Source organism: Epinephelus fuscoguttatus, linkage group LG7, assembly GCF_011397635.1.
Source record: "Epinephelus fuscoguttatus linkage group LG7, E.fuscoguttatus.final_Chr_v1".
Classification (NCBI taxonomy): Eukaryota; Metazoa; Chordata; class Actinopteri; order Perciformes; family Serranidae; genus Epinephelus; species Epinephelus fuscoguttatus.
Window position 1 is genome coordinate 10,444,155 of NC_064758.1, and position 23,146 is coordinate 10,467,300.

The following is a 23,146-nucleotide window of genomic DNA, read 5'->3' on the forward strand; positions in this document are numbered from 1 at the left end:
TCTGTCCTGTCCTGTCCTGTAGCACAACTGAACCCCATGTCCCACACACTGCACTGTGTGACCAGCATGGGAGCTCCCTCCTGGAGCTGCTCTGGTCTGGAAGGAGATGAGGTGGATGGCAGCGGGGAGGTGACTGTGGATGGAAACGAGGGGTTGACGGACAATCAGCGGAGTGGCCATGGGGAAGGCGGGTTGAGCTTCCTGCTCAAACAGGAAGACACGGAGACCCAGGACGCCTACATTTGCTTATACAGCCGTCTGGACGTCGCTGTAAGGGAGATGAGGCAGTATGTCGCTCAGATAGATGTGTAAGTGATAAGTTCATAAAAATTCTAAATAATTTGATCCTCACTTTAATAGGAATATGATCTTGCTTTAAATGGCATTCCTTTGTCGCCATTCCATATAAATCTCTTATCTCTCCCCCCATGAAAAGTATCATCTATCAAATAAAAAGAAAAGGGCTCTTATCCATTCAGAAAATATTTTCAACAGTGACTGCTGTTGTCAAATATTGGCATTGCTCTGGTGTTTATATGTGAGTAGACTATTTTCGTAGCCTTCACAGTGACATTTAGAGATCTCTGCATAAAAAGCTAGTAGCTGTTATCCTCCCGCCAGCCTCCTGAGGCTGTTCGTCAGCCACTCTTTGTCCATCTGCCCTTTGCCTTGTTTAAAGCCGAGGACTTACAAAAGGAACATTCTTCAGGCCCAAAATATTTATGGGCCAGGCCCAGTACAGGAACAGGGAGTGAGGCCAGGATAACATCAAGAGAAAGAGACACTTATTGTGTGTCTGTGCAGAGGAAGGGGTGTGACAGTGTGGCTGAATAGATGTGTATGTTTGATTGTGAAGGCCTCTGTGCAGTGTATTATGATATAAAAAATAAGCATAATAGTGTTTTGACATTATTTAAAGGATAAAACTCGAGTATACCATATGTCTTTAAAGCTATCAATACATTTGAAATATGAAAAAAATAAAACATAAATAAATAAAAAAAAAATGCTACAAAATGATACTGTACTGTATGCTAAAAATATGTTGTAAGTCATATTTTATTAAATGTGTTTTCAAATCTAATTTTGGCAATAAAACCCTTTATTTCTTTCCTTTAGCCTCTTGTCATCCATCACCGAGCCCACGCAACTCCAAGGGGAGGGTGGGGAGCCTCCAGTTTACGAGCCAAGTCAGCCACCCTCTCTGGCCCCCTGCGAGGATGGCTGCGACCAGGACAAAGTGGAGCAAGGTGGCATTAAAAGGGTCTGCTTCAAGGTGAACGAAGAGGACCAGGAGGACTCGGGTCATGACACAATGAGCTACAGAGACTCCTACAGGTAAACGGTTAAAGCTAGCCTGTGAACCAGACCAATCTGGGAGCTCATATATTATTTGGTCTGGCAGATGTGTTGGTCCCCCTCCAGTTCGCGGATTTACATATCCTATGATAGTAAAGGCATGACCCTTCCTACTCTGCCTTACTCTGCCTCTGCTTGGCTTACCCTGACATTCTTAACCCAAGCCCAACCAGTCTTACTCCTCATGCATAAACCTAACCAAACAAACAAATGCAATAAGTATTTGCCAAGAACAAGCAAGGTGGGTCATGCCTTTGCTATCTTAGAAAACACAAATTTGAGTCCTGTTAAAGCAGATTTCCAGGCAGCCTCAGATAGGACGACCAATCACAGCCATTTATCTTATCTAGAGCATGTTTCCGACAGTGACTGAAAACTTGTTGAGCCATTGAGCTTTATGCACAGACTCATGCCAGGGACACTGTGAGGAGCTTAAACCTAGCTAAGGTAAAAAAGAGTGCCGTTGAAGCAAACAGCCAAGATGGCTGCAGCTGATGTGGAACTTTCCCATGTAAGTACTATTTTCATATTTTCTGTTTGCAAAAACAGCAACACCTGTTAACAGACTGATGCTGCACCATCACATCTCTGCAGTCTGTAGTCTGTTTACTCACTTACTTACTTACTTATTTGTCTGTCACTCAGCACTACGTCACATGTCTTGTTGTTTTGGTTGTAGGTCTGTCAAATTGCATCCAGAGGTATTTTGGTCAACAGCTGTTGATATTACTGTTGGAAATTGTAAAAGGGATGTTCCAGAATAATTGGAATTTGCAATTTGGTCTGGTGATGTCAGGCTAGGTTAATGTTGTGTGTGTGCATGTGTTATTAGCTCACAGGCTTACAAAGTACATAGCTAAAAAATTAATGATAATTTAGAATCACATTATCATTCGTCTTTTCTCAATGAGCTGCCTGTTATAAAGTACAATTAACTGTTTATGCTGGGGGGGAGGGGGGTCTGTATTTACCTTCATGGCAGCATTGTTTTAGGCCAAAAAAGGAGACATGGGATCCCCCTTGTGTCACTCCTGGATTTCTAACTATGGACTCTATAAAGTATGAACAACAGCCAGACTCCCTCTTTACTCTACAAACCCATAATGCTCATTTCCCCCCTTTGGAGGCTAAAATCTGTTCCAGATGTTGGCATTTTAACTGAGATCGAGGGCTAAAAATGACTTCAAAATGTTTCGGTCAGATCTGGTTATGTCATTTGCTTGTTGTGAGTTCATTCAGATGTTTCTGTATATGTGTGTGAGAGAGAGTGTGTGTGTGTGCACGGTTCACTGGGCAGGGCTCCACTGAGCCCCACCCTCCACCACCCACTAAGATGTAGTTATTGGTTGTTGGTGCGGTGGGCTGGTGTATAATAGAGCCAAATGTTTGGGGCGCGGCCTCCTCACCCACTCTGTCATTAAGGGCCGGCCACGCCATGTGAAACGTGACTACCTCATCGCAATAAAATGTAAAGGGATATGTAGGCTGTTGTATGTGTGGCGCGCACACACACACACACACACACACACACACACAGGGTGAGGTGTTTGCTCAGGGTTTTGAAACCCAGTGGGGAAAAAAGAACTGTTCAAGGTAGCAGTGTGAGGGCTGCACAATGAATGTGGATGAATCATCCCTCTTCGATGTGATGAAAAATGCCACTGTGTTTCAGAGGTGGGTTTGGGTTTGTTTTTTGTTTTTTTCAAATCTTGCTGAGAGAATTGGACATTAAAGCCTGAGGTGGTGACAGTCCACAGCAGAGCTCAACAGTCGGAGGTCATTGGCTGGGTACAGCTTGTGACGAACATAATGTGAGAACAAGGACAAAGGAGACTCACAGACACACAGGGGGTCAAAGACAGAAAAAATGCCGAAAAAATTGAGGAGAGAAGAGTGTGTGAAGAAATCATAATCAAGTAGTGTTTGTTCTAAACTCTAGTACATCGTGTCTGTTATTAATATTTGGCACCAGTGTGTGTGTATGACCCTGTTAAGACTTTTTGTCGGTATTTAGACAAAATGTAGACTGTGTCCAGATCCAGCTGAAACAGATTACAGTTTCCTCAAGTAACAACCTGTGATTGATCTTCCTTTCGTCACTTAACATCTCAAATAGTCCTATTCATCTCTTCTGTTTCCTTAAACAAGAGACTATCATTTTTCTTGGCTTCCTGGGCCAGTTCTGCTATGAAACATACTGTGCAAGTCAAAGTTGTTTCAAATTATTTCACATTTGTATTTATTTGTTCTCCGGGGTGAGAGAAATAGCGTAGTAAATCCTTTCCAATACTTTACATTGCATGTGGGACAATATCTCCATTCACACCATGCTCAAAATTCAAGTGGTTTTAGTGTGCATGCTGGCATTTTCCTGCGTTTGTGTATTTTCTCCTGTGTAAATACTACATATAGGCAATATGCAAATGAGACATGGCTAGATTTTAAGAAGCAGCCTTAAAGGAGGCTGTTGATGAGTTTTCACTAGGATCCCATTGTGTTAATGAGCGCACTCTCACCTGTATTTACGGCTGTGAATACATCACTCACTATATATCTGAATGCAAGCGTGAACAGGACCTGTGTGTGTATGGTTTAGGTTTAAGCTGGATCCTTTACTACAAGCAGGATAATTGTCACAGTGGTGCTCACACTTTTGGCAGGAGGTGTGTAGCTAAATTTAGAAATTATCTCTTCTGTGTGTGTGAAAGAGACAAACAGAGAGTGTGTATGTCTCTGAATTCAGGTGGAAAACACAACTACCCATGCAGAAGAAACAGATAGCCAGAAGGGGAATAATACAGGACCCATAGGGAGAGGGGGAATTGTGTGTATATTAGGCAACAAATAAAAAGAGAGGCAATGGGGGGCCTGAAGTATGATTAGACACAATGGCTGGAGGGAAACTGTAGGAAGATCAAAACTTGGATTTAAAGCGCACACACGAGTTTGAGTGTAACACAGGGTGTTGGTATGAGTGTGCGTGAATAAAAGCCAGCAGTGAATTCAAGCCAAAACTACTAAAAGACGGTTTTATTAACTATCTCCCCATAATTGTAGCAGCTCTGAGGAAGCCAATCCCTCCCCTACCACCACAAACACAAACTCACACTCAATAGAGACCACAGAATAACCCGGCAGGTGATATCCACCCCCTGCTCCCCCACATGATCATCCAGACAAGTCGGGTAGAAGCAAAGGAAAACAAAGCCAGTGTTGTCGTTTTGTAGCTCGTAGTGGCTCGCAGGCCATTTGTCACGGTAATTCAGCTTGTGAATCATTCAGAGCTCCTCTGAGGGGATCGTGATTGTGCTCACTTGAAGCGACATATAATTTGAGCCACATAAATCTTCCACATGCTCCCGGTAATCATGTTGAATCACATAGACGTTTGACTATAAATACTAGACTGTGTTATTTTGTAAAACTCTTTGAGGCAGGTTGAAGTTCTCTGCACACACACACCAGTATGAAGGATAAAGCATGTGTTTATAAATGTACGTGTGTAAATACGTGAGCTACATTTCAGTGTTTAAGTCTAATGTACACATTTGTTATCAGTTAAATGTTTGGGACTCTAATGCAGCGACAGTTTACTGAATGCTTCGCTGTGTAAACCAGTGGCGGTTGTTACTGTGAGAAACGTTTAATTACCTTTGGTCTTACAAACCGTAAATCAGAAAAGGCATTTACAATCAGAAGGATTATTTGGCAGCTTAATTACAAGACGCAGCTTTCCAAGTCCTCTCTGTGGTTTAAGAACGGAATGAACCCTTTGCTTTATAATACATTTTAACTGTGTGTGTGTATGTGTGTGCTTTATCACAGTGAATGCAACAGCAACAGAGATTCGGTCCTGTCCTACACCAGTGTGCGAAGCAACAGCTCCTACCTGGGGAGTGATGAGATGGGATCAGGTAAAGGAAAGAAAGAAACTGTAGCTTTTCTGTCCATCTGTAAATCCAGTCAGTACATTTCTATTGTTTTCATCCAAGAAGGGTCTCGCTAGAAAATCTGAATAAGAAAAAGAATGTGTCACTGTCCAAACAGACAATGCTTTAAATTGAACTGAACATAAACAACATGAGTGAGGCCGGAGCAAACACATGCTTCCTGAGCGTCAAACAAAGACAAGAAATAGTGAGTGTTTGCATGAGAATGGATCAGTAGTTGCCAACTTGTGAGTTTGTGAAAATGTTGATCATATGTCATTCTCTCAGAACGCCAAAACAGAGAGCAGATATTTCTTGGCGGTGGCTGTGGTCAGATATTTTAGACACAACATTTCATAACCCCACAGCCCCATTTTTGTTCTGCGAGCCAAGTATGTGTCCACTGCTGTTTATCACTTTGTTTTTACCAGCATTAAGTCTTAGATAGTCCGCAATGAAGCATTCTGTTAGAATGATTTCTTAGCCTTCATCCTCTCTAATCAGAATTTACATTAAAACAGATGGATAAAAGCGTGTTTAATAAGTGCAGATGGACAAATAAAAATGAACACTGGCTTCCATATGTGTGAGTTCTCCTCAACTTTTTTGTTTGGTGTCTTTTGGCTGCTAGGGGATGAGCTGCCATGCGACATGAGGATTCCTTCAGACAAACAGGACAAGCTGCACGGCTGCCTCGAGCACCTTTTCAACCAGGTTAGTTCTGGACTTCATTTTGAGTAAGTGAGTAAGTGAGTAAGTGATGCGTTCATTTTAGGTAGTTTTATGTTGTAGAATTGTAAAGCATCCTTTACCCACTCCCCCAAACCCTAACCTTTATCTAATTTAAACAAGACATTACAGTAATCTTTAGTAATCTTCGGAAGAAGCGAGGACTCAGCCCAAAGATTTAAAAAGGAAAAGATAGTGAAACACACACACACACACACACACGTCAGTGTTATACCCCCACCAGCACCACCGGCAAACCATTTGGAACAGATGATCGTGATAGTAATCAGTCCACATCTGGGCCGAGTTACCTCGAGGAGCTCTCTGTCCTCTGGTCAGGATCCTGGTTTTCTCTCTCATCTTTCACTTGACCTCCTTTCTTTCTCTCCCTTCCCTCTTTCTCTTTTTCTCTTCACTCACACACACACACACGCACTCACACACACACACGCACACAGACAGACTCACTCTGATTTGTGGACTCCGTTGAAGACATCCATCCATCTTTTCATCTCCTCTTACCGGCATTTGATGTCCTTTGACTGCCCCGTGGTGGTGCTCTCACTGCTGTAGTTCTTTCCACATATAAACAGCAGCTCAGGGGGGCTGCAAACTAAAGCCTTGTTGTTGTAATTGCTTAGAGACCCTTGCCAGGAACTATGGCGGAGTTGTGTGTATGCGTGTGTGTGAACATAACACAGTAAAAAAGGAGGTAGCTGAAAGAAGAAAGGAATAAAGATGTGTAGCATGTGAGGGATGAAGATTACCTGACACACTTCCTGTGTGTCTGTGTGTTTATTTTTATTTCTGCGTGCAGGTTGACTCCATCAACAGCCTACTCAAAGGGCCTGTCATGACCAAGGCCTGTGAGGAAACCAAGCACTTTTACTCTGACCACAGCCAACCAGGTACGTATTTTTAATCTGTGTGTCTGTGTTTACTGCTAGAAAGGTGAGAGAGACGATTACCATCCCCCAACCAATATTAATGAATAATAAAGTGAATAAAGTGAATACTTTTTTTGCTTAATTTTTATAATCATGTCACATCACTGACACATTCCTGGATTTTATGTGAACAGAATTCCGTCAAACAGAAGATTGGACGGTTCGTTATCGTTACCTTATCCATAAGAACATCCAGGAGGACCCTTGGAACCTGCCTAGCTCTATCAAAAACCTGGTGGAGAGCCTGCAGAGATTTGTGGATGGTTAGTGAAACACACACACACGCACACACACACACACACACACACATACATACACACACACACACACACACACACGTACATGTGATCGTATTCAGTTACAATCAGTCATTCCATCTTGTTTTCTTTCTGCCTCTATAGATGGAAAGAACCAGCTTCTCCTGGCTCTGCTGAAGTGCACAGGTAGAGTACCGTGTCGGTTCACGTTCAGAGCAAGGTGCCGGCAAAAAATCAAACTAGATAAAACCCAGTTCTAATTTTCCAAAAAATTAACCAGAGGAATTGTGAAGACGGGCTGTGCAATCACTCAGCAGGCTTCAGTCTCAAGCAGCAGGAAGCGTCTCATGTGTGGAGTATTTTAAATGATTCCAACAGTTTAGAGCAGTTTGCAAATGAGATCATCCATCATATTAAAATACAGGCAGTTCTGCATCAGGACATCTGTAGGTCTTTAAAACATCTTCAAAGGTTATTAAATTATAACAAAAATATGTATGTAAAATATCATGAACACAGTCTCTTTGGATTTTTTTTTAACATTTAATGATCATATTTTTATGTTCTTTGTTTCTTTCAGTTTGTCACATTAGCTTTGAAACAAAGCATGTCCACTTTTGTATCAATAATGAACAGCGTAATGTAATAACCTCTGTACCAAATATGTTTTAATTTTATCACATGTGCTCTAATAGAGAAGATAAAGCCAATGATTAAATTAATCTAATTTCCAGTATAATCAAATCTGATCGAAAATGTCTCAGTTTTCAGCATTGCTTTTATTTTCCAGATCAGGCACAGATCAGATCTGTGTGTTTGTACAAGGATGAGGGTTGGTGTCAAAGCACATGATGCTCCAGTCACTTTGAACTGTGCACAGTGGCATATGGTGTTAGTTAATGGGAGATATCCTCTCAGGAGATCCAGGCTAATAGAATAAAGTATATGTATTGGAGCAACTCCAGCACACATGTAATGAGGAAGGTTACAGTGGGAGGTTGGAATGCCTTACCCTCCTCTGCCCACTGACCTTTACCCATAATCTCCCCCTTTGTACCCCTTGAACTCCCTTCATCATTCTCTGACATCAAAATTTCTCAACCCCCCCAATACCAGACACATCTCTGCAGCTGCGACGGGATGTGATCTTCTGCCAGGCAGTGACGGGTGCCCTCTGCACGCTGGCTGAACAGCTGTTGGCAGCACTGCGGTCGCGATTTAACAATGCCGGCGAATACCAGGAAGATGGCAAGGAGACCAGCCGGAAGTGGCTGGAGCAAATATCTGTCATTGGCGTGCTGCTGCACTTCCAGTCCACGCTAGCGCCACACGTGGTGAGGGCAGACTTTGTGTTTTCATTTGACAAGAAGGTGCAATCCAATGGGTTTTATAATGCAGCCCACTTTGTGATAGATACATTTGTTTATAAAATTAAAGTCTTACCTGATGCAATTTTTAGCAGACATCAAAATGTAGTGGCTGTCCTGTTGTATCCACTTTTGTGATGTGTTCTGGGATGCAGCCTGGCTTTCCAGCCACACAGCTGCCCTCTATTGCATGGCTTCTAACTATCAAAACTCTCTCCTTGGTCTGAGCTTTCTTTTTCTCCTCCGACAGAAAGAGGAGCGGACCATGCTGGAAGACACCAAGGCGGCCCTGTTGGACTTGGACAAGGTCACTGTGTTCTTCAGGCAACTGGAGGATGAGTGTCTAGTCGCAAGTAAGAGACGCTATCAACAAAGACTGACTTGGCCCATTCAAACCAACACTGCTGCTAATGAGCAGCTGTATGGTTTGACCAACTCTGAATAAAGTTCCATTATGTGGATGTATGGTAGCCATTGAGGGTGAAATTGCCGTTTTGTCGTTGCAGATTTCATTTTCTTTTCAGTGGAGAGTGACTGAATAGGGAGCTAAAACAACACTATAATGGCTCCATAAATCATCTTAAACAAAGGCAGAGCATTCAGTCTCTTAAAGTCCTCACTGTCCTTGGGTATTACAGATAAGATGGTCCCTTCCTGACAGGCTGAGGGGCTTCATTTAAACTTACATGCTACTCTGAGACACGTGAAATACATACACATATGGTAGAAACACCCATAGATATACAAAACAGTAACTCATATGTAATATTATTGCAGGAAATGCAGTATGTGCTGGAGAAGGGAGATATTCATTTGGAGCATGGAAGTGGCAAATTGATTTTGTGGTTTGCATTTATTCTCTTCTGCCAAACCACTCAAGGTCAGGACATTTATTTCAGAGTAAGCATTCGAGTATAATAGAGTACTGCAGTGGTTTCATCTGAGGATGCACCCAGGTTGTTCATAGCATGGCATTGTGAGCATCTTGACATGACTGTGTGTAGAAAGTTTAAGACCTGGGTGTATTGTGCCTTTAATAACCTCAGTATCTGTATTCACTGAGGGTGCTCCTGGCCACCAGGAGCCTTAAAGCAAGCAGATACAAAGGACAAGTGCATCCTGAATCAGTTCTCTTTTCAGCAGCCTCAATATGGCCAGCAGAGATTGCCGCTCAAAGGAAAAGCACAACACGCACTTCCCATTTTAGGGGGGAAAGCTATGGATGAATTAGGGATTTGCTATTCTAGGTTCACGCTCAGCAGCAGAAAGTATTTAGTGTACACGTGCATATATTTTGCACAAACATGCAAACCGATGCATGCACATGTTGACTTGTCCATTTACACTGTACTTGTATTTATGACGTACGACAGGCATGCAGAGTGTGTGCAGACCCAAGCTCTTTCACTTTGATGTAAAAAACAGTTTTTAACCAAACTGCTTTGCTGAAGTTGCATTTTATGCTCAGACTGCTGCAGTGCAGGCAGATAGGTTGTGGCGGCAGCGTCCATTGGACAGTATTGATTTACTAATGGAGTCTTCAGCAAGCTGGGAGCTGTTGGTACGTTGGAATCATGTAAGCACCACAGAGTCTAAGACCTCTGATTTCAGGCTGAAGCATCACAGCCAATTCCACAGGATTATGGCTTGATGGGTTCTCTAGAAAAGAGTGCTGACCCCAGAGGTCGCTCAGCAAAGATCATCTTTTCCATTTTCTGAGAGCTGCTCATAAAAGTTATAAATTATTACTCGTCATGTATTGTTTGTAGAATCAGAAAAGGTTGCCACTCTGATTGCAAGTGATACAGTAATGGTAAATTTCTTAAAGCTACAATTGTTTTAGGTGCAGAAAAACATCTTAATGGTCAAAAGAATGTGCCAGACAAAAATCTGAATGGTACATTGCCGTACATGATGCAGCTCAACCTTTGTTGAGCACAATAATTTGGACACCACTGATCAGATTTACACAAACTGCAAAGACTTACTTTGTCACTATGAAAAATCTTATTCCACCAGTGTATTTACCAGCCGCTGCTACATTAAAAACAGCACACAGACATAACAGTATGTGTCTTTCAGATTTTCCCAATGTGACTAACACACAGGTAATTACTGCTGTTATATTTAAATGGACTTTTGTCATGTTTTCCATTACTGTGCACTCTGTGGCAGTAACTACTAAGGCCATGCTGGAGACACCGTACGTTTTCCACATTCAGTTCTGGCAGGATGGAGTTTCTGATACAACTGCTGTTATTGTGGTTTTATAAAACCCCGCTTGGTAAAAATACAAAGGATCTGAAATAACTGGTGATGCTCAGTAATGCAGCAGTTATGTCTGTGCTGTTTTTAATGGCATAGGGGAACACAAACTTCTGACTGTGGCAAATTTAGACATTAAGGCATCTTTTGAAGTGGGATTGTATGAAGTACTTATCTATAGTCAGTGTATTACTGGAGTCCGACACGGAAGCTAATCAATTTATTTTTTTATTTATTTATTTAACCTTCATTTAGCCAGGTTAGTCCCGTTGAGATTAAGAATCTCTTTTTCAAGGGAGACCTGGCCCAGACGGTCAGCAGCAAAAACACATAGTTGCAGACAGAGACATACCGATAGAACAAGTACAATTCGCAAGCACTAAAATTTGCATAAAGAAAAACTACCAATAAATCAAGACGAGTGTTTCTGGGAGTAATTTGTACAAACAGTCAAGCTAAAAACATCCCATAGAAACTGCTTCCAAGTCCTTCATTTTAGATTTAAAAACATTTAACGACACAAGCTCCTTCAGTTTTAAATCATAATGTTCTGCTGTGGAGTGGTTGGCAACAAAATGTATTCCATTCACCTAAAAAAGTCACACCTAAAACAAATCTAAAACATATACATTACTTCCAATAGGGAACTGAAGCCATTATATCGCTCTATTCAAAGCCAGACTCCATTGAGAAAAACAGTTATTTAATATTGCTGGACACAGGAGCTGCTGGTCTACCACTGCTTCGGTCAGTTAGTTTGTTTGTGTAGTTATGTGACTTTGGCATTTAAAAGGGTTAGTTTGGATTCACCAAAGTCACACAATAACACAAACTAGCTAAATGATTGAGGCAGTGGTAGACCAGCAGCCTCTGTGTTCAGCAAGCTTAAATTACTGTTTTTCTTAATGGAGTCTGGTGGCTTTGATGAGAGCATAGTTGGGAATGTTCTGTCTGACTGCAAGGTTAAGTGGTGAAATTATCCTCAATATAAAGTCCACTTAAACTGTTATTGACCTTTTTAGGTAGCTAAAAACCGTTTTGCTGCTGCCCCCAATCCACAGCAGTACATTGTTTAGCTTCCATGCTGGGATTACTGCTTCTTCTCCAAACTGGAAGCGTGTGTAATACGCTGACTATGAATTCGTACCTCATACAACTCCAGTTAAAAAAAAACAAACTATCCCTTTAACACGCATTAATAGTGACAGAGTATAATACACAGGCGTCATTCTTCTTTTCACTTTAAAGCTTCACTATTACGCACATATTATTAATGTTGAATTCTGTGTATGTGAAATGAACTGTTTTGGTTCACTCTGTAGACGTCTATAACAAAATATCTGAGGGCAACTTAAGGCCAATAACTTCATAGCCCAAATTCTAATAGTGCAGTCTTGTTGACGTCTCTCCTGTCTCTTTCTATGTGTTGCAGACACACCGGTGTGTTACCAGGTGGAGGGCAGCCGACAGGCCCTGAGGGTCACCCTGTACCTGGACAGCTGTCACTTCAGTGAGCTGCCTAGTCGGCTCCAAAATGGAGGCAGCCTCAAGCTCCACACCGTCCTCTTCACCAGGGGTAAGACTGGGCAGACTGGGACAGAGGAACTGGAGAAAGTTAAAAAACTGGAAGTCCAGGGTGTAGATAAATAAGTCTAGCACAAGACAACAGTGGCAAGTTGAGCTGGGTGCTGTTCCTTTGAAATACATGATTACCAGAGATATACTAGATATAGTTTTAAACTGAGTTGTCGTTAGTTAAGCAAGAACTAAAACTAAAATTCTGTTTAAAATGTCTAAATTATGCATTATCTGATTTAAAAACTAGAAAAAAAGGTAGGTTTATATTGAAACACAGAGGACGTGAAATCACTCTTTTACACTATACATTGAATTATATAATTTAAAAACACTCTCAGTGCATTATCTTGCCACTCATACATGGACAGTTCCTGAAAGCTTTCCATGTCTTTATTAAGTTAGATGGAAGCCTTTTATTGGCCATTTAAAACACTGCACCTTTGCATTCTTCTTTGCTGCCATGTACCTTCTAGGCCTCCATCAGTCTCAGCTGGCCTAATATGAATGGATAGCATTATGCATCATGCCTGTGTGCCAAAAAGCCATTAATTTTCCACAGACAAGTGCCAGTTGGAACACTAACCTAACAGGAAAGCTCATATTGTTCTCATGTACATCAGTGTGGAACAAAGTGCTGCAGCGGCTTCAGAGCCACTCAGCAATCGTCTCTGGATGAACATTGCCACCTACTGGAGAATAGGCTTTGCTGCAGGTTGGGGGAAAGGACTGTGATATTGCAGATGCTGAAGTTTGTGTGTAGCCATATCTGTGAGCACCAAATTTGCACCAGTTAACATTAAAATTGTGTTCATGGAAGTGAAAGCCAGTATAATGATGAGGATAAAGACAGGAGGCTTAAAGTTTGAGGGCATGAAAATATGTGATCATATAAACGTGTGCCCATGTGTGTTGATCTAAATGCCTCGGGCCTGTTTTAATCCAGCGCTCGAGCGTCCGGAGGGAGTGTCCCAGCAGGACTACGCAGCAATGGAGGAGTTCCAGCAGCGCACCAATGCTGTCTCACTGGAGAAGGTCAAGGCCTACTACCGCAGACTCAGGTATGCTGTGCTACACTGCATCACAGCCCTCCAGTGGCGTACTCACTAGCACTCAGGATATCTTTCACCTTAAAGGGAGAGTTCACCCTGTGGTGTTGCATAAGCAAGCAGAAACTAAGCTTCGACTGCTGTTTTACTTTACTTTTCACTGTTTTCAAGGTCTAGAATTTTTCAAGGTGAGAGCTTTATCATTTATCCAGACCGGTGCCACTTCGACTAAGAGGATTTTGTTGGCAACATGAGTTGCTCATGTAGTACTGACAAATTAGATCTGCTGTTTCTCAAAGATCAGCATGTGTAGTTTTTACAGACAGCTTGTTTAACATTTCCGCAGCATGCTTGACTTATTTATAAAACTGCCTTTGATATGAATTTTATTGACAGGTCTAAATAAATTTAACGCTTTTAATTTTTGGTAATTTGTCTGGAAGATGATCATATTTTTAAATATGTGCAATGTACGACAATTAGAAAAACAAAATAGCAACAATAAAACCTCACTTTTTAAAAAAAAAATAACTGTAATTTGTAAAGTTTGGCTTTCCAGACTTGCATATATGAATGTATGTATTTATTTGGATTTTTCCACTTAAATAGTTCCTGTTTATTGCTCTGGAACACATTTATGTTTTTTTAAAACCTATTGATATGGCCCCGATTTCTAATATGTCCACATTAATTCCCAGGGAATGACTCATGCAACATCAATAAATGATGAAACATGTACTGTGGCAGATGCATATTCTATACAGTGAAGTACTCTAGCTGCTAGTAGATGACTCAGCTCTCACACAGAGTGAGTCAGAGCAGAAAAATCTGTAGAGTTTTTAAAACTGAAATAGATGTGTTTTTATCCCAACAGGGCGTTCTATTTGGAGAAGTCCAATCTCCCCACAGACTCCAACACCACAGCAATGAAGATAGACCAGGTAGATATACACTTATTCTGATACATCTCCAGTTTGTTGCTTTTGCTGTCTACATCATAGACTATGTGGTCTGTTATCACGTAACTTATATCCTGTTCTTGTAACATAAGTCCATTTTTTATATAATGTTGTGACTGAATATAAATGCAAGCACAGATACTCGGCCTTGAAGTTAGAGACCTTCAACCAAGCATTTCAAAAGTAAGATGAACTGGTGTCCTGTTTCCCTCCCGCTGGAAACCTCCCCATTAGCACGTCAAGACTTCCCTATTAACTCCAACTAACCTCAACACTTGAACATTTGAACCTCAGCGATGATTAGATTAGAAAGACAGTTCTAGTGTCCCAAACTGACTGTAGCTGAACTAGATTACAGTGATTAAAACTGAATAGAACATAGTTTCAGTATCTAGAGCCTTATTCTCAGGTTTTCACTGTCTTTCAAAAGAAAGACTACAAGAGTTGAATCTCTGTGTGTCATTTGTAATGGTTTTCCCTCTATTTCTGCTGGTGCACCATCTTAACAAGTCAGTTACTCTACTTAGTCTAGTATTGAATATTAAGTATATCAATTTTTCTGGGGTAATTTCTTGTTTCAAATCAACTTTTTTTTTTTAACTATTTTTTCATGTTCTGTCACTTGTCTTAAGAGAATTGCCAGAACTGAAGAAATTATAGGAAACAAGTTACTTTTTCCTCTACGTGATTTTACAAAATGCAGATTCAAAACGTAATAGTTGTCTAAATGACTTGGTAAAATGGACACTTCTGCCACACTGTGCTATAATTTCTTGTCAGCAGTCCATTTAACCGCTGACTCTCTCCGACCTTCACTTTCTCCTCCTCGTAGCTGCTGCGACCCCTGAACACACTGGACGATCTTTGTCGACTAATGCAGTCCTACGTCAACGTGCGCCCAAGCGCCCAAGGCCACCCGTCAGGTGTCAGCGTGCTGTGTGTGTCCTCTGAGCTGTGTAACCGCCTGGGAGCCTGCCACATCACCATGTGTGGTACAGGCATGCAAAGGTCAGCCAGGCACCACGCCAACACTATTATACTGCTCATGTAGTAACACTAGACTGTCAGCTGGAATAAAGATTAACACAGTGCAGGGTGGATGACATTCACCACTGAACATTACTGTTTTGAATTAATCTCTACTCCAAGGTGTCCAGCAGGTGAACATATGGTCCACCTCATTAGTGTGTGTTACAAAGATACACACAGTGCTGACCTCTTACCTTTTTGTCCTTTGCAGATGCACCCTAAATGTGACACTGGAGCAGGCAATGATCTTAGCCAGGAACCATGGTCTCATGCCACGCTGCATCATGCAGACCATGGATATCATGCGCAAACAGGTAAAGAGCTCAGAGGCAGCTGATCCCAGACTGATTCCAGTAGAGATCCCTCAGGAGTTTGTAGCACTGTCTAACTAAAGTGTAGTTTCTCTGCACTAATATTTTGTTCACTAGAAAGTTGTTGAAGATAGTTGAAATCAGTATTACAGTATGACATGAATACTTTACCTGTAAAATAGACATTTGTATATCAATACTCACTCTGTGTGTAAATTCATTAAGAAATGTTGTTTTTCTTGCATGCCTCCACACTGAATCTAAAAAGGCGAAGGTTCCTCATAAATCGAAGTAAACAACGTCTGTGTTAACAACAGCAAAACATCAGTTTACAAACTCTCACAAAACTCCTGTAGTACAATCCAAGTCTCATTTATCCAGTCAAGTGCTCACCATTCCCAAACACAAGCATTTTTGGTAAAACATTTAAATATAAAACACTTCTGCCTATGAGCCTACCCTGAGCGTGCCTGAGCCCACACATGCGTACAAGTTTGGCTTGAGCAGAGTTCAAACACATGTGCCTGTTCAGGCACGCTACTTGGCTGTGCATGAGACTGTTTGTACTGATATGTTTTAAATCTAAATGATTTAGTTGAGCATACAACTGGATAAATGAGACTTGGATTATACTGTTGTGTGAGAGTTTGTAAATTGATGTTTTGATATAGTTTTGCTGTGAAACTTTGTTTACCTCAATTCATGAATAATGTTCGCCTTTTTCTGGATTCTACGTTCACCATGGAGGCATGAGAAAAATAAGGTTTTCTTTACAAATTCAAGGTGACACGAGATGAGTAATTGATTGCAAAAGGTAATTTTGTAGATGAGTTATTCTATGATAGTTACATTTTTCTATATCATGATAAAGAAAATGTATGCAAAAATCACATGATATTTTAATGTCAAATTTGAATCCATATACATTTCTCTCACCTACTCTCCACCTCAACCACAAAATCTTTTGGATGCCTTTGGCAAAATCATATAAACAATACATGAACACACAGTAAATTCCTCAATTGTTCTTCTAGACACTGTAGGTTTTTGTTTGCTTAGCTATTCAGGATAATTGAGCTAACTGCAGTATGGTCACTGTAGCACTTATAGGATGTTTTCTCTATTATCAGGGGGCAAGAGTGGAGCTCTCTGCTAAAAATCTCAAGGTAATGGACCAGATGCCTCCATCATTCCCAAGGTACTGTAAAAAAAAAAAAAAAAAAAACACTTCCAGACACCTCTTGATAATGATACCATTTATGCTCTTAGACAAGGCGGATTCTCCTCATTTTATTTATTTTTTTCAACAGGCTCTTCAAGCTGTGTTTGCCACCCTCAGATGGGGAACTCTAAGGAAAGCGTCACTTCAGAGAACTCTTCAGAGAAAGGGTGAATGTGAAATAGGAAGATCCAATGAGAGATGACAACAACGAAAGAGTGCGAGTCTCACCGCTTTCTTTCCAAGAGACTCTCCCGATGGAAAGACCCCTGCCCCTCCCACTGCCCCAGTTACACAGGGATCATTCCACCATGGATACCACTAGACTCTTCAGTGCAAAGTGCAGGCTGAAGACTGTACAAATGACTAATGACAGTTACCAGGGAGCACCTACAGTCAAACTGATGCAGCCTGAAGCTCAAGACTAGTCATGTACTGTCATCCTGGGAAGCCACCCAGATAGAAGTATTACTGCTTTGGCTGTCTGTCTACACGAAGCTGACATGAATGACTTAACAACTGGTGCAAAATGTTCACAACATAAGGGAGATGCCAGTTTGAGGCCTCATACAGAAACACATCCACAGTGATTATGCTCCTAACTGAGCTCCTTTTATTAACTGGATTAACCAAACTACCTGTAGCTGACTGTCACCCTAAATGCAGATGTTATCCGCTTTGCCTTGGACTGCAACTTCAGAGAGCTGTCTCTTTGTCTGTTTGGGCTGGTGTTCCCCAGGGCTCAATGTTGGGACCCCAAGTGAAGTAGAATACTCGAATACCCTGGTATTCATGTATGTAGGCTGGTTGAATAGATGCAGAAAGTCAAAGAATAGGCAGAGAGATGGAAGTAGGGATATTGAGGGACAGATGAAAAGACATATGATAGGGGTGGGGGGGCTGCTCTTATTTTCAGCCCTTTGCATGTGGTTACTGTGCAATTACTGTAGGTTTAGTGTGAGTACTGTATTACTGCACTATATGAAGGATAGTTATTTATTGTGTCCGGAAGGAGCATTTTTATCCCTCTCTTATACTATATCAGGTATTAAAGAATCTAAAAGCATTCCAGCCTACGTATTGAACAGTATTTAAAGGACCAATGGCATGCCATTTTTTAAAGACGTAACTGCTTGTGTATTTTATTTATATGTGTGGACTTTGATCACGTCAGGAAGTGTTACATTGATCTTCAGGGACAGCAAGGGCGGGAAGATGAACAGAAGCTAGCTAATTAGAATCAGGACAAAGGAAGCTAAAGTAAACCATACAAGGCTGCTGATCAATAAGCAGCTAAGTCAACAGGTTGTTAAATTATTAATATATTAATTCAAATGTACTAGTTGAAGGATTGCCTTCTGTTAACTGAGACATGATCTTGACTTTTTAAAAATTGGTTTTTACTGTTGTATTTACTGTAGGTATTAAGCACAATGATTGGTCCATTCAAGTAGCAGTGTTAGCAAAAAGTACTGTAAGCAGTTTGTGGATGACGTAAACAAAGGGATCGTTTCAAGTCTGAAACACAGTTAACATTATTTTACTGAAAATTTTAATTTCTTGTACATACAAGCTGTAACAGTGTCACAGAAAAGAAAGATAGGATATGTCTGAGTAATGCTATAAATTAAATTGGATTATTTTTATGGAGATAATATAGTATATAAAACGTTTTGTATTCATGACTGTGCATTCGAAGAGACATTGTTTCTCTTTGCTGAGCATAACCTCACTGACAACTTGTTGTTTTCTGACTGTTAAAAAGGATCGACATGCATTTCATGAATCTCTCTTGACATGCTGCATTCATTAGGCTGATCACTTAGTCCTTTTTATTTATTTAAAAGCAGTCTGGTTCCAAATGAGCATGTTGCAATAGTCTCTACGCATCCCTCAGCACTAGCATGGCCACTGTAAATCTACATCCCCCTGCTGGTATATTAGACTCAGCAGATATGTGCATTGTTATCATTTCCCATATCAAATTTACTCCTAATCTGAGCTGTGTATAATGTATAAACTCAGAATGCAGCAGTAGTTACCCCAATCTGGTTTAAAGCATGTCACCAGTTTCAATGAGCTAATGACTGCAGCATGTCGGTGTAGCTGGACAAACATATGTCACTGATTACACGTTTATTTACATTATTCTAATGTTTTTGTATATACTTTATTTGCAATTTTATGTTGCTTGAAAATAACTGTACAAAGGATCTTTGTGAAATCTTTCTAAAATTATCATTGTAAATGCAATCTTAACAAGCTAGTAAATAAAATGTTCACAGTACAATGATGGTTTTCAATGAAGCAGAAGTGTTTGCAAGCGGTGACCTGACAGGACCATGATGTCTGATATCAAAATGTTAACACACAGAGCTTCACAACATGTTCTGTTTATGTTGCCTTTGGTCAGCTGTGTTTTTCTGTAGATGTGTATGAATGACTCAAAAGGAGGAGATTATCACATCTTCGCCTGCACAGAGCACATCAGCAGGCTGTGAATAAGTGCTACTGGAAGTCAACAATTGAACCTGTGGCTGAAGTGTTTTCTTTTCTTAGTCCACTTGCTCATAATTTTGCTTTATGTCACAATACATGAGATCTTTGATCACCTCTTGCTGTCTAGCTAACCTAATGTGTATCCTGGGGACACTGAATTCACTCATACTGTTATACATTATTTAATCCTTATCTTCCACGTCAGTTTGATGCTAATTGATCTACATTGTCTTTCAGCACTCAGCTAAGTGAGGACTGTCCATTTCTCTGTTTTATGTCTCACTGATGCTGACAGATCAAATTTTGGCAAGCACTGTATGTGTCCTGTACTCATACAGAACCCTTAAGAACATAGCTTGACATAGTTTCAGGTGTCCATTACACTGACTGAAGAAAGCTGCACATATGAATATTGCATGATCATCTTTGCAGTTTCTCTCTGGGGCTGGACTTAAGTAGCTAGGATGAAAGGTTATCTGGGGATATATTTTTAGACAGACATTTCCCAAAACACAGAGCATGATCTTCTCCTGATCAATAACTTGTAATTGTTTTGCTTCAGACTGACAAACCAGGCCAGATGTTGTTGCATTAGAAGCAGGCTGGTCACATGTTCAGTTTAATTTAGTCATTTCTGAGCCATTATGCAGATTGTATCTGAATTGCTGATGGCCAACGCGATTAGACTGTGGAGTGAAAATCGTGTGCATTTCCCTCCTTGCTGTGTGTTTCAAATGGCCGGAAGGGGCTAAGGTAAAAGCATACACTGTGCAGTTTCGCACGGTTATTGCAATTGGTTTTCTAGGGGGACCGACACCGACTGCATTCACCACCAGCACACACCCCTCAGCACCGGTGATGCATCCCCGCGGCAAGGGCACGGACAACTCCTCTGTAGAGTCGTCTCGACTTTAGAATGGTGAAGAAATCTCTCAACGGCGGGGTTTACCCAGCTCAAGCCGGAGAGAAGAAGCACAAAGTCGGCTTTGTCGGATTGGACCCGGGGGCTCCTGAATCCAGCAGGGATGGTGCGCTGCTCATTGCGGGTTCAGACAGCACCAAGCGGAGCAGCATCCTCTGCAGACCGAGGTCCAGCATCTCCGCCGGGAGACCCAGACCGTCGAAGAAAAATGCCAGCTATCGGAAACTACAGAATTTCCTTTATAATGCGCTGGAGAGACCGCGGGGATGGGCGTTCATCTACCACGCTTATGTGTAAGTGATGTTCAGCCAAGCATGTTGATTCTGTCACCGTGGCCTTTTTTTACACTCCCGTTACTGTGGCAGGATTTTTTTTTTTTTTTTTTTTTTTTATTTGGAGGAGATGTGATGGAGTTTTTTGGGTTTTGTGTCTGGTTTTACATCGATGATGATGTTTAGATGGCGCATTAAAGGGTTAAGCCTTGTCATGCTGCCAAGCTGCTACAGCCCGGTTATAGGAGGGGTATCACTTCACCTGCAGAACTCCTGCTTTAACTCTGCATGCCGCCTCTTGCAACTTCTGTCGTATTGGCATTTTGGCTCATTGAGTTTTATCCGTTTGTCTGTTTACGATGCTTTAGGACATGCCTGCAGTCTTGTGTGTCTCCGACATGTGCTCACATTTTTACACACTAGTGTTTTCCATTGATTGGAATTCTCATGTGTTGCGGCAGCAGCGGGTTTCAGCACCGCGGTCTGTGGACAGCTCCGCGCCGCGTCAGTACTTTCACTAATTAACGTTGCAGTCAGGCTCTGCACATATATACTGTGTGTGTGTGTGTGTGTGTGTGTGTGTGTGTGTGTGTGTGTGTGTGTGTGCACAAGGAGTGTTCTGGATACTACAGCTACTAACAGTCTCTGAGCTTCTTGTAGTTAAGGTATTTGTGTGTCTGTGTGTGTGAGAGGTCTGGCTTGCATACAAAACATTGTCTGTGATCATGCATAACATAGGTGATGTGTGACCTTTTGGTGAGTGGTCAGCATTGAGACAAGCAGCCACCACTGACAACAATCCAGCGAGCAAAAACCATCCCTTAATTCTCACACATTAAAGGAGTACTGCAGTCATTTAGTGGTGCACTCCAATAAAGTTTGGGGGGCTAAGGAAGGGCAGAAAAAAAGTGGTCAGAATCGGTGCAGCAGAGGCTGAGATATCCACACTTGGATCCTACATTTCCCATCATGCAGCCAGTAGTAACCCTCCCTGTCTCATAATCGCCCCCATCTCTCAAAGTCTGTGTCTGAAATGCAGACTTCATGTTGTCAACAACAGTTGTGGACCTAAACATTTGGCGGCCTAGGCGAGTAACCCCCACCCCGCACCCCAAAAATATATCTGTTATATTTATTTCAAATGAGAATGAATACAAATAAGAACAAGAGGTAATGGATGACGTCTTCCTCTATTCTCTTTTTTGGGTAATGTGCCCTGGATTGTTTTTGCCTTTTTACTTGCTCTTACATCATACACATCAATTGTCAAGCATGTCCTGACTGCAATGATCAAGGTGAACTGCACTCAAAACTTTCTGAATGAATGTTATGGGGTTTTTGTGGGGGGTGGGGGTCTAGCCTATTTAGACGGCTGCCAAATCGCCGAGAGGAAGATCCACCACTGGTCGACCATTATTTCTATTTTCGCAGGCTTGATACAGCTCCTCCAGAGCCACAGAAGACATTAATGTTTGCACAAGCTGAGTCATACTCCCAATTACTAGTAAACTGACCTTTAAGTGTAAAATCTTCTAACACATGTAGTTGCAGCAGTTTTGTCCATGCTATTTAAATGAAAGCAAATGTCAGCTTTATTCTCCAAATGAAAAGGTGGGTAAACTTTCGCTGGTAGTTTGCCCTCCAGCCATGCCCGAGTCCTTCCGACTCAGTGATACCGCATGCTTGGTAGTGAGGGGTTGAAATGCTACAGCATTAAGGAATTCACTGTGCACAGCATATCGACTCCCCAGAGACGGCTGGATGCCCAGAAGTAAGCCTGTGCTTTAATGTGAAACCACACACTCACACAGCCTCTGGGTACTTCTGAAATATTAACTGAATACTATAACAGCTAGCTAAAACCCCTTCTTTACCATTTGTGTTGTTTTGTGTTGATGAACTCGCTCCAAAGAGCTAACTTCATGGCTGAAACTAGCGCAGGCAGCAGGGATGGTTTTTGTAGGATAATACAGCATTTGGAGGCAAATTACACCAAGCAGCCCAGTTAGAACAGGGTCAGCAGCATGTTTCCCAAAATCAGAATTCTCCAGAAAGCAAGTTAGTGTACAACTCCACCCTGATGTGAAGAAATCAGATTGGAGAAAGGGACAGAGCGCATGACTGACCAACAGTTACAGCAGATTCATGCAGAGTTCATACTATTTCCTCCACAACTCTGCCTCTGTTCCATTTCTCTCTTCTATACATTATTCATAGTCACCACACTTCATTTAGTCTCCCAACTATTTCTACTGCCAGCCAGCTGATTTATAAAACTATCATGTGCTGACTTCAGTCAAATCGTCCCCCTCCTCCTTCATTCTCCCACTTATCTCTGCTCCAAAAGACAGCGTTTGGCAAACAAAATGACGCCGCTGCCTTGAGCTGACAAAGAGCACCGCAGAATGTGCCCCTGCACAGACAGCAGCTATTTCTTTTTGACGGGTGAAATGTTAGG

General features: G+C 41.5%; 2 protein-coding genes across 12 annotated transcripts in view; both read left to right on the forward strand.

Annotated features, from left to right (window-relative positions):
* prex1 (phosphatidylinositol-3,4,5-trisphosphate-dependent Rac exchange factor 1) overlaps nt 1–19,285 on the forward strand; it is a 94,673-nt gene extending 75,388 nt beyond the window's left edge. The window contains exons 25-40 of one of the 2 annotated variants that reach the window (XM_049580617.1): nt 23–308; nt 1,120–1,338; nt 5,185–5,273; nt 5,920–6,002; nt 6,835–6,925; nt 7,099–7,227; nt 7,366–7,407; nt 8,338–8,555; nt 8,839–8,941; nt 12,286–12,429; nt 13,375–13,489; nt 14,352–14,418; nt 15,269–15,444; nt 15,677–15,779; nt 16,907–16,974; nt 17,087–19,285. In XM_049580617.1, coding sequence (XP_049436574.1) covers nt 23–308; nt 1,120–1,338; nt 5,185–5,273; nt 5,920–6,002; nt 6,835–6,925; nt 7,099–7,227; nt 7,366–7,407; nt 8,338–8,555; nt 8,839–8,941; nt 12,286–12,429; nt 13,375–13,489; nt 14,352–14,418; nt 15,269–15,444; nt 15,677–15,779; nt 16,907–16,974; nt 17,087–17,129 — 1,976 coding nt within the window. In that variant the 3' untranslated portion in view covers nt 17,130–19,285. Of the gene's footprint in view, nt 1–22; nt 309–1,119; nt 1,339–5,184; nt 5,274–5,919; nt 6,003–6,834; nt 6,926–7,098; nt 7,228–7,365; nt 7,408–8,337; nt 8,556–8,838; nt 8,942–12,285; nt 12,430–13,374; nt 13,490–14,351; nt 14,419–14,574; nt 14,951–15,268; nt 15,445–15,676; nt 15,780–16,906; nt 16,975–17,086 lie in introns of those variants that run through there. The other variant, XM_049580618.1, reaches the window with a different exon arrangement.
* An 855-nt stretch (nt 19,286–20,140) lies between these two features.
* Nucleotides 20,141–23,146, forward strand: part of LOC125892247 (potassium voltage-gated channel subfamily KQT member 2-like) — a 38,093-nt gene continuing 35,087 nt past the window's right edge. For all 10 annotated transcript variants that reach the window (XM_049582137.1, XM_049582139.1, XM_049582138.1 and 7 more), the window contains exon 1: nt 20,141–20,709. In XM_049582137.1, the coding sequence (XP_049438094.1) occupies nt 20,411–20,709 (299 nt within the window). In that variant the 5' untranslated portion in view covers nt 20,141–20,410. The remainder of the gene's footprint in view (nt 20,710–23,146) is intronic.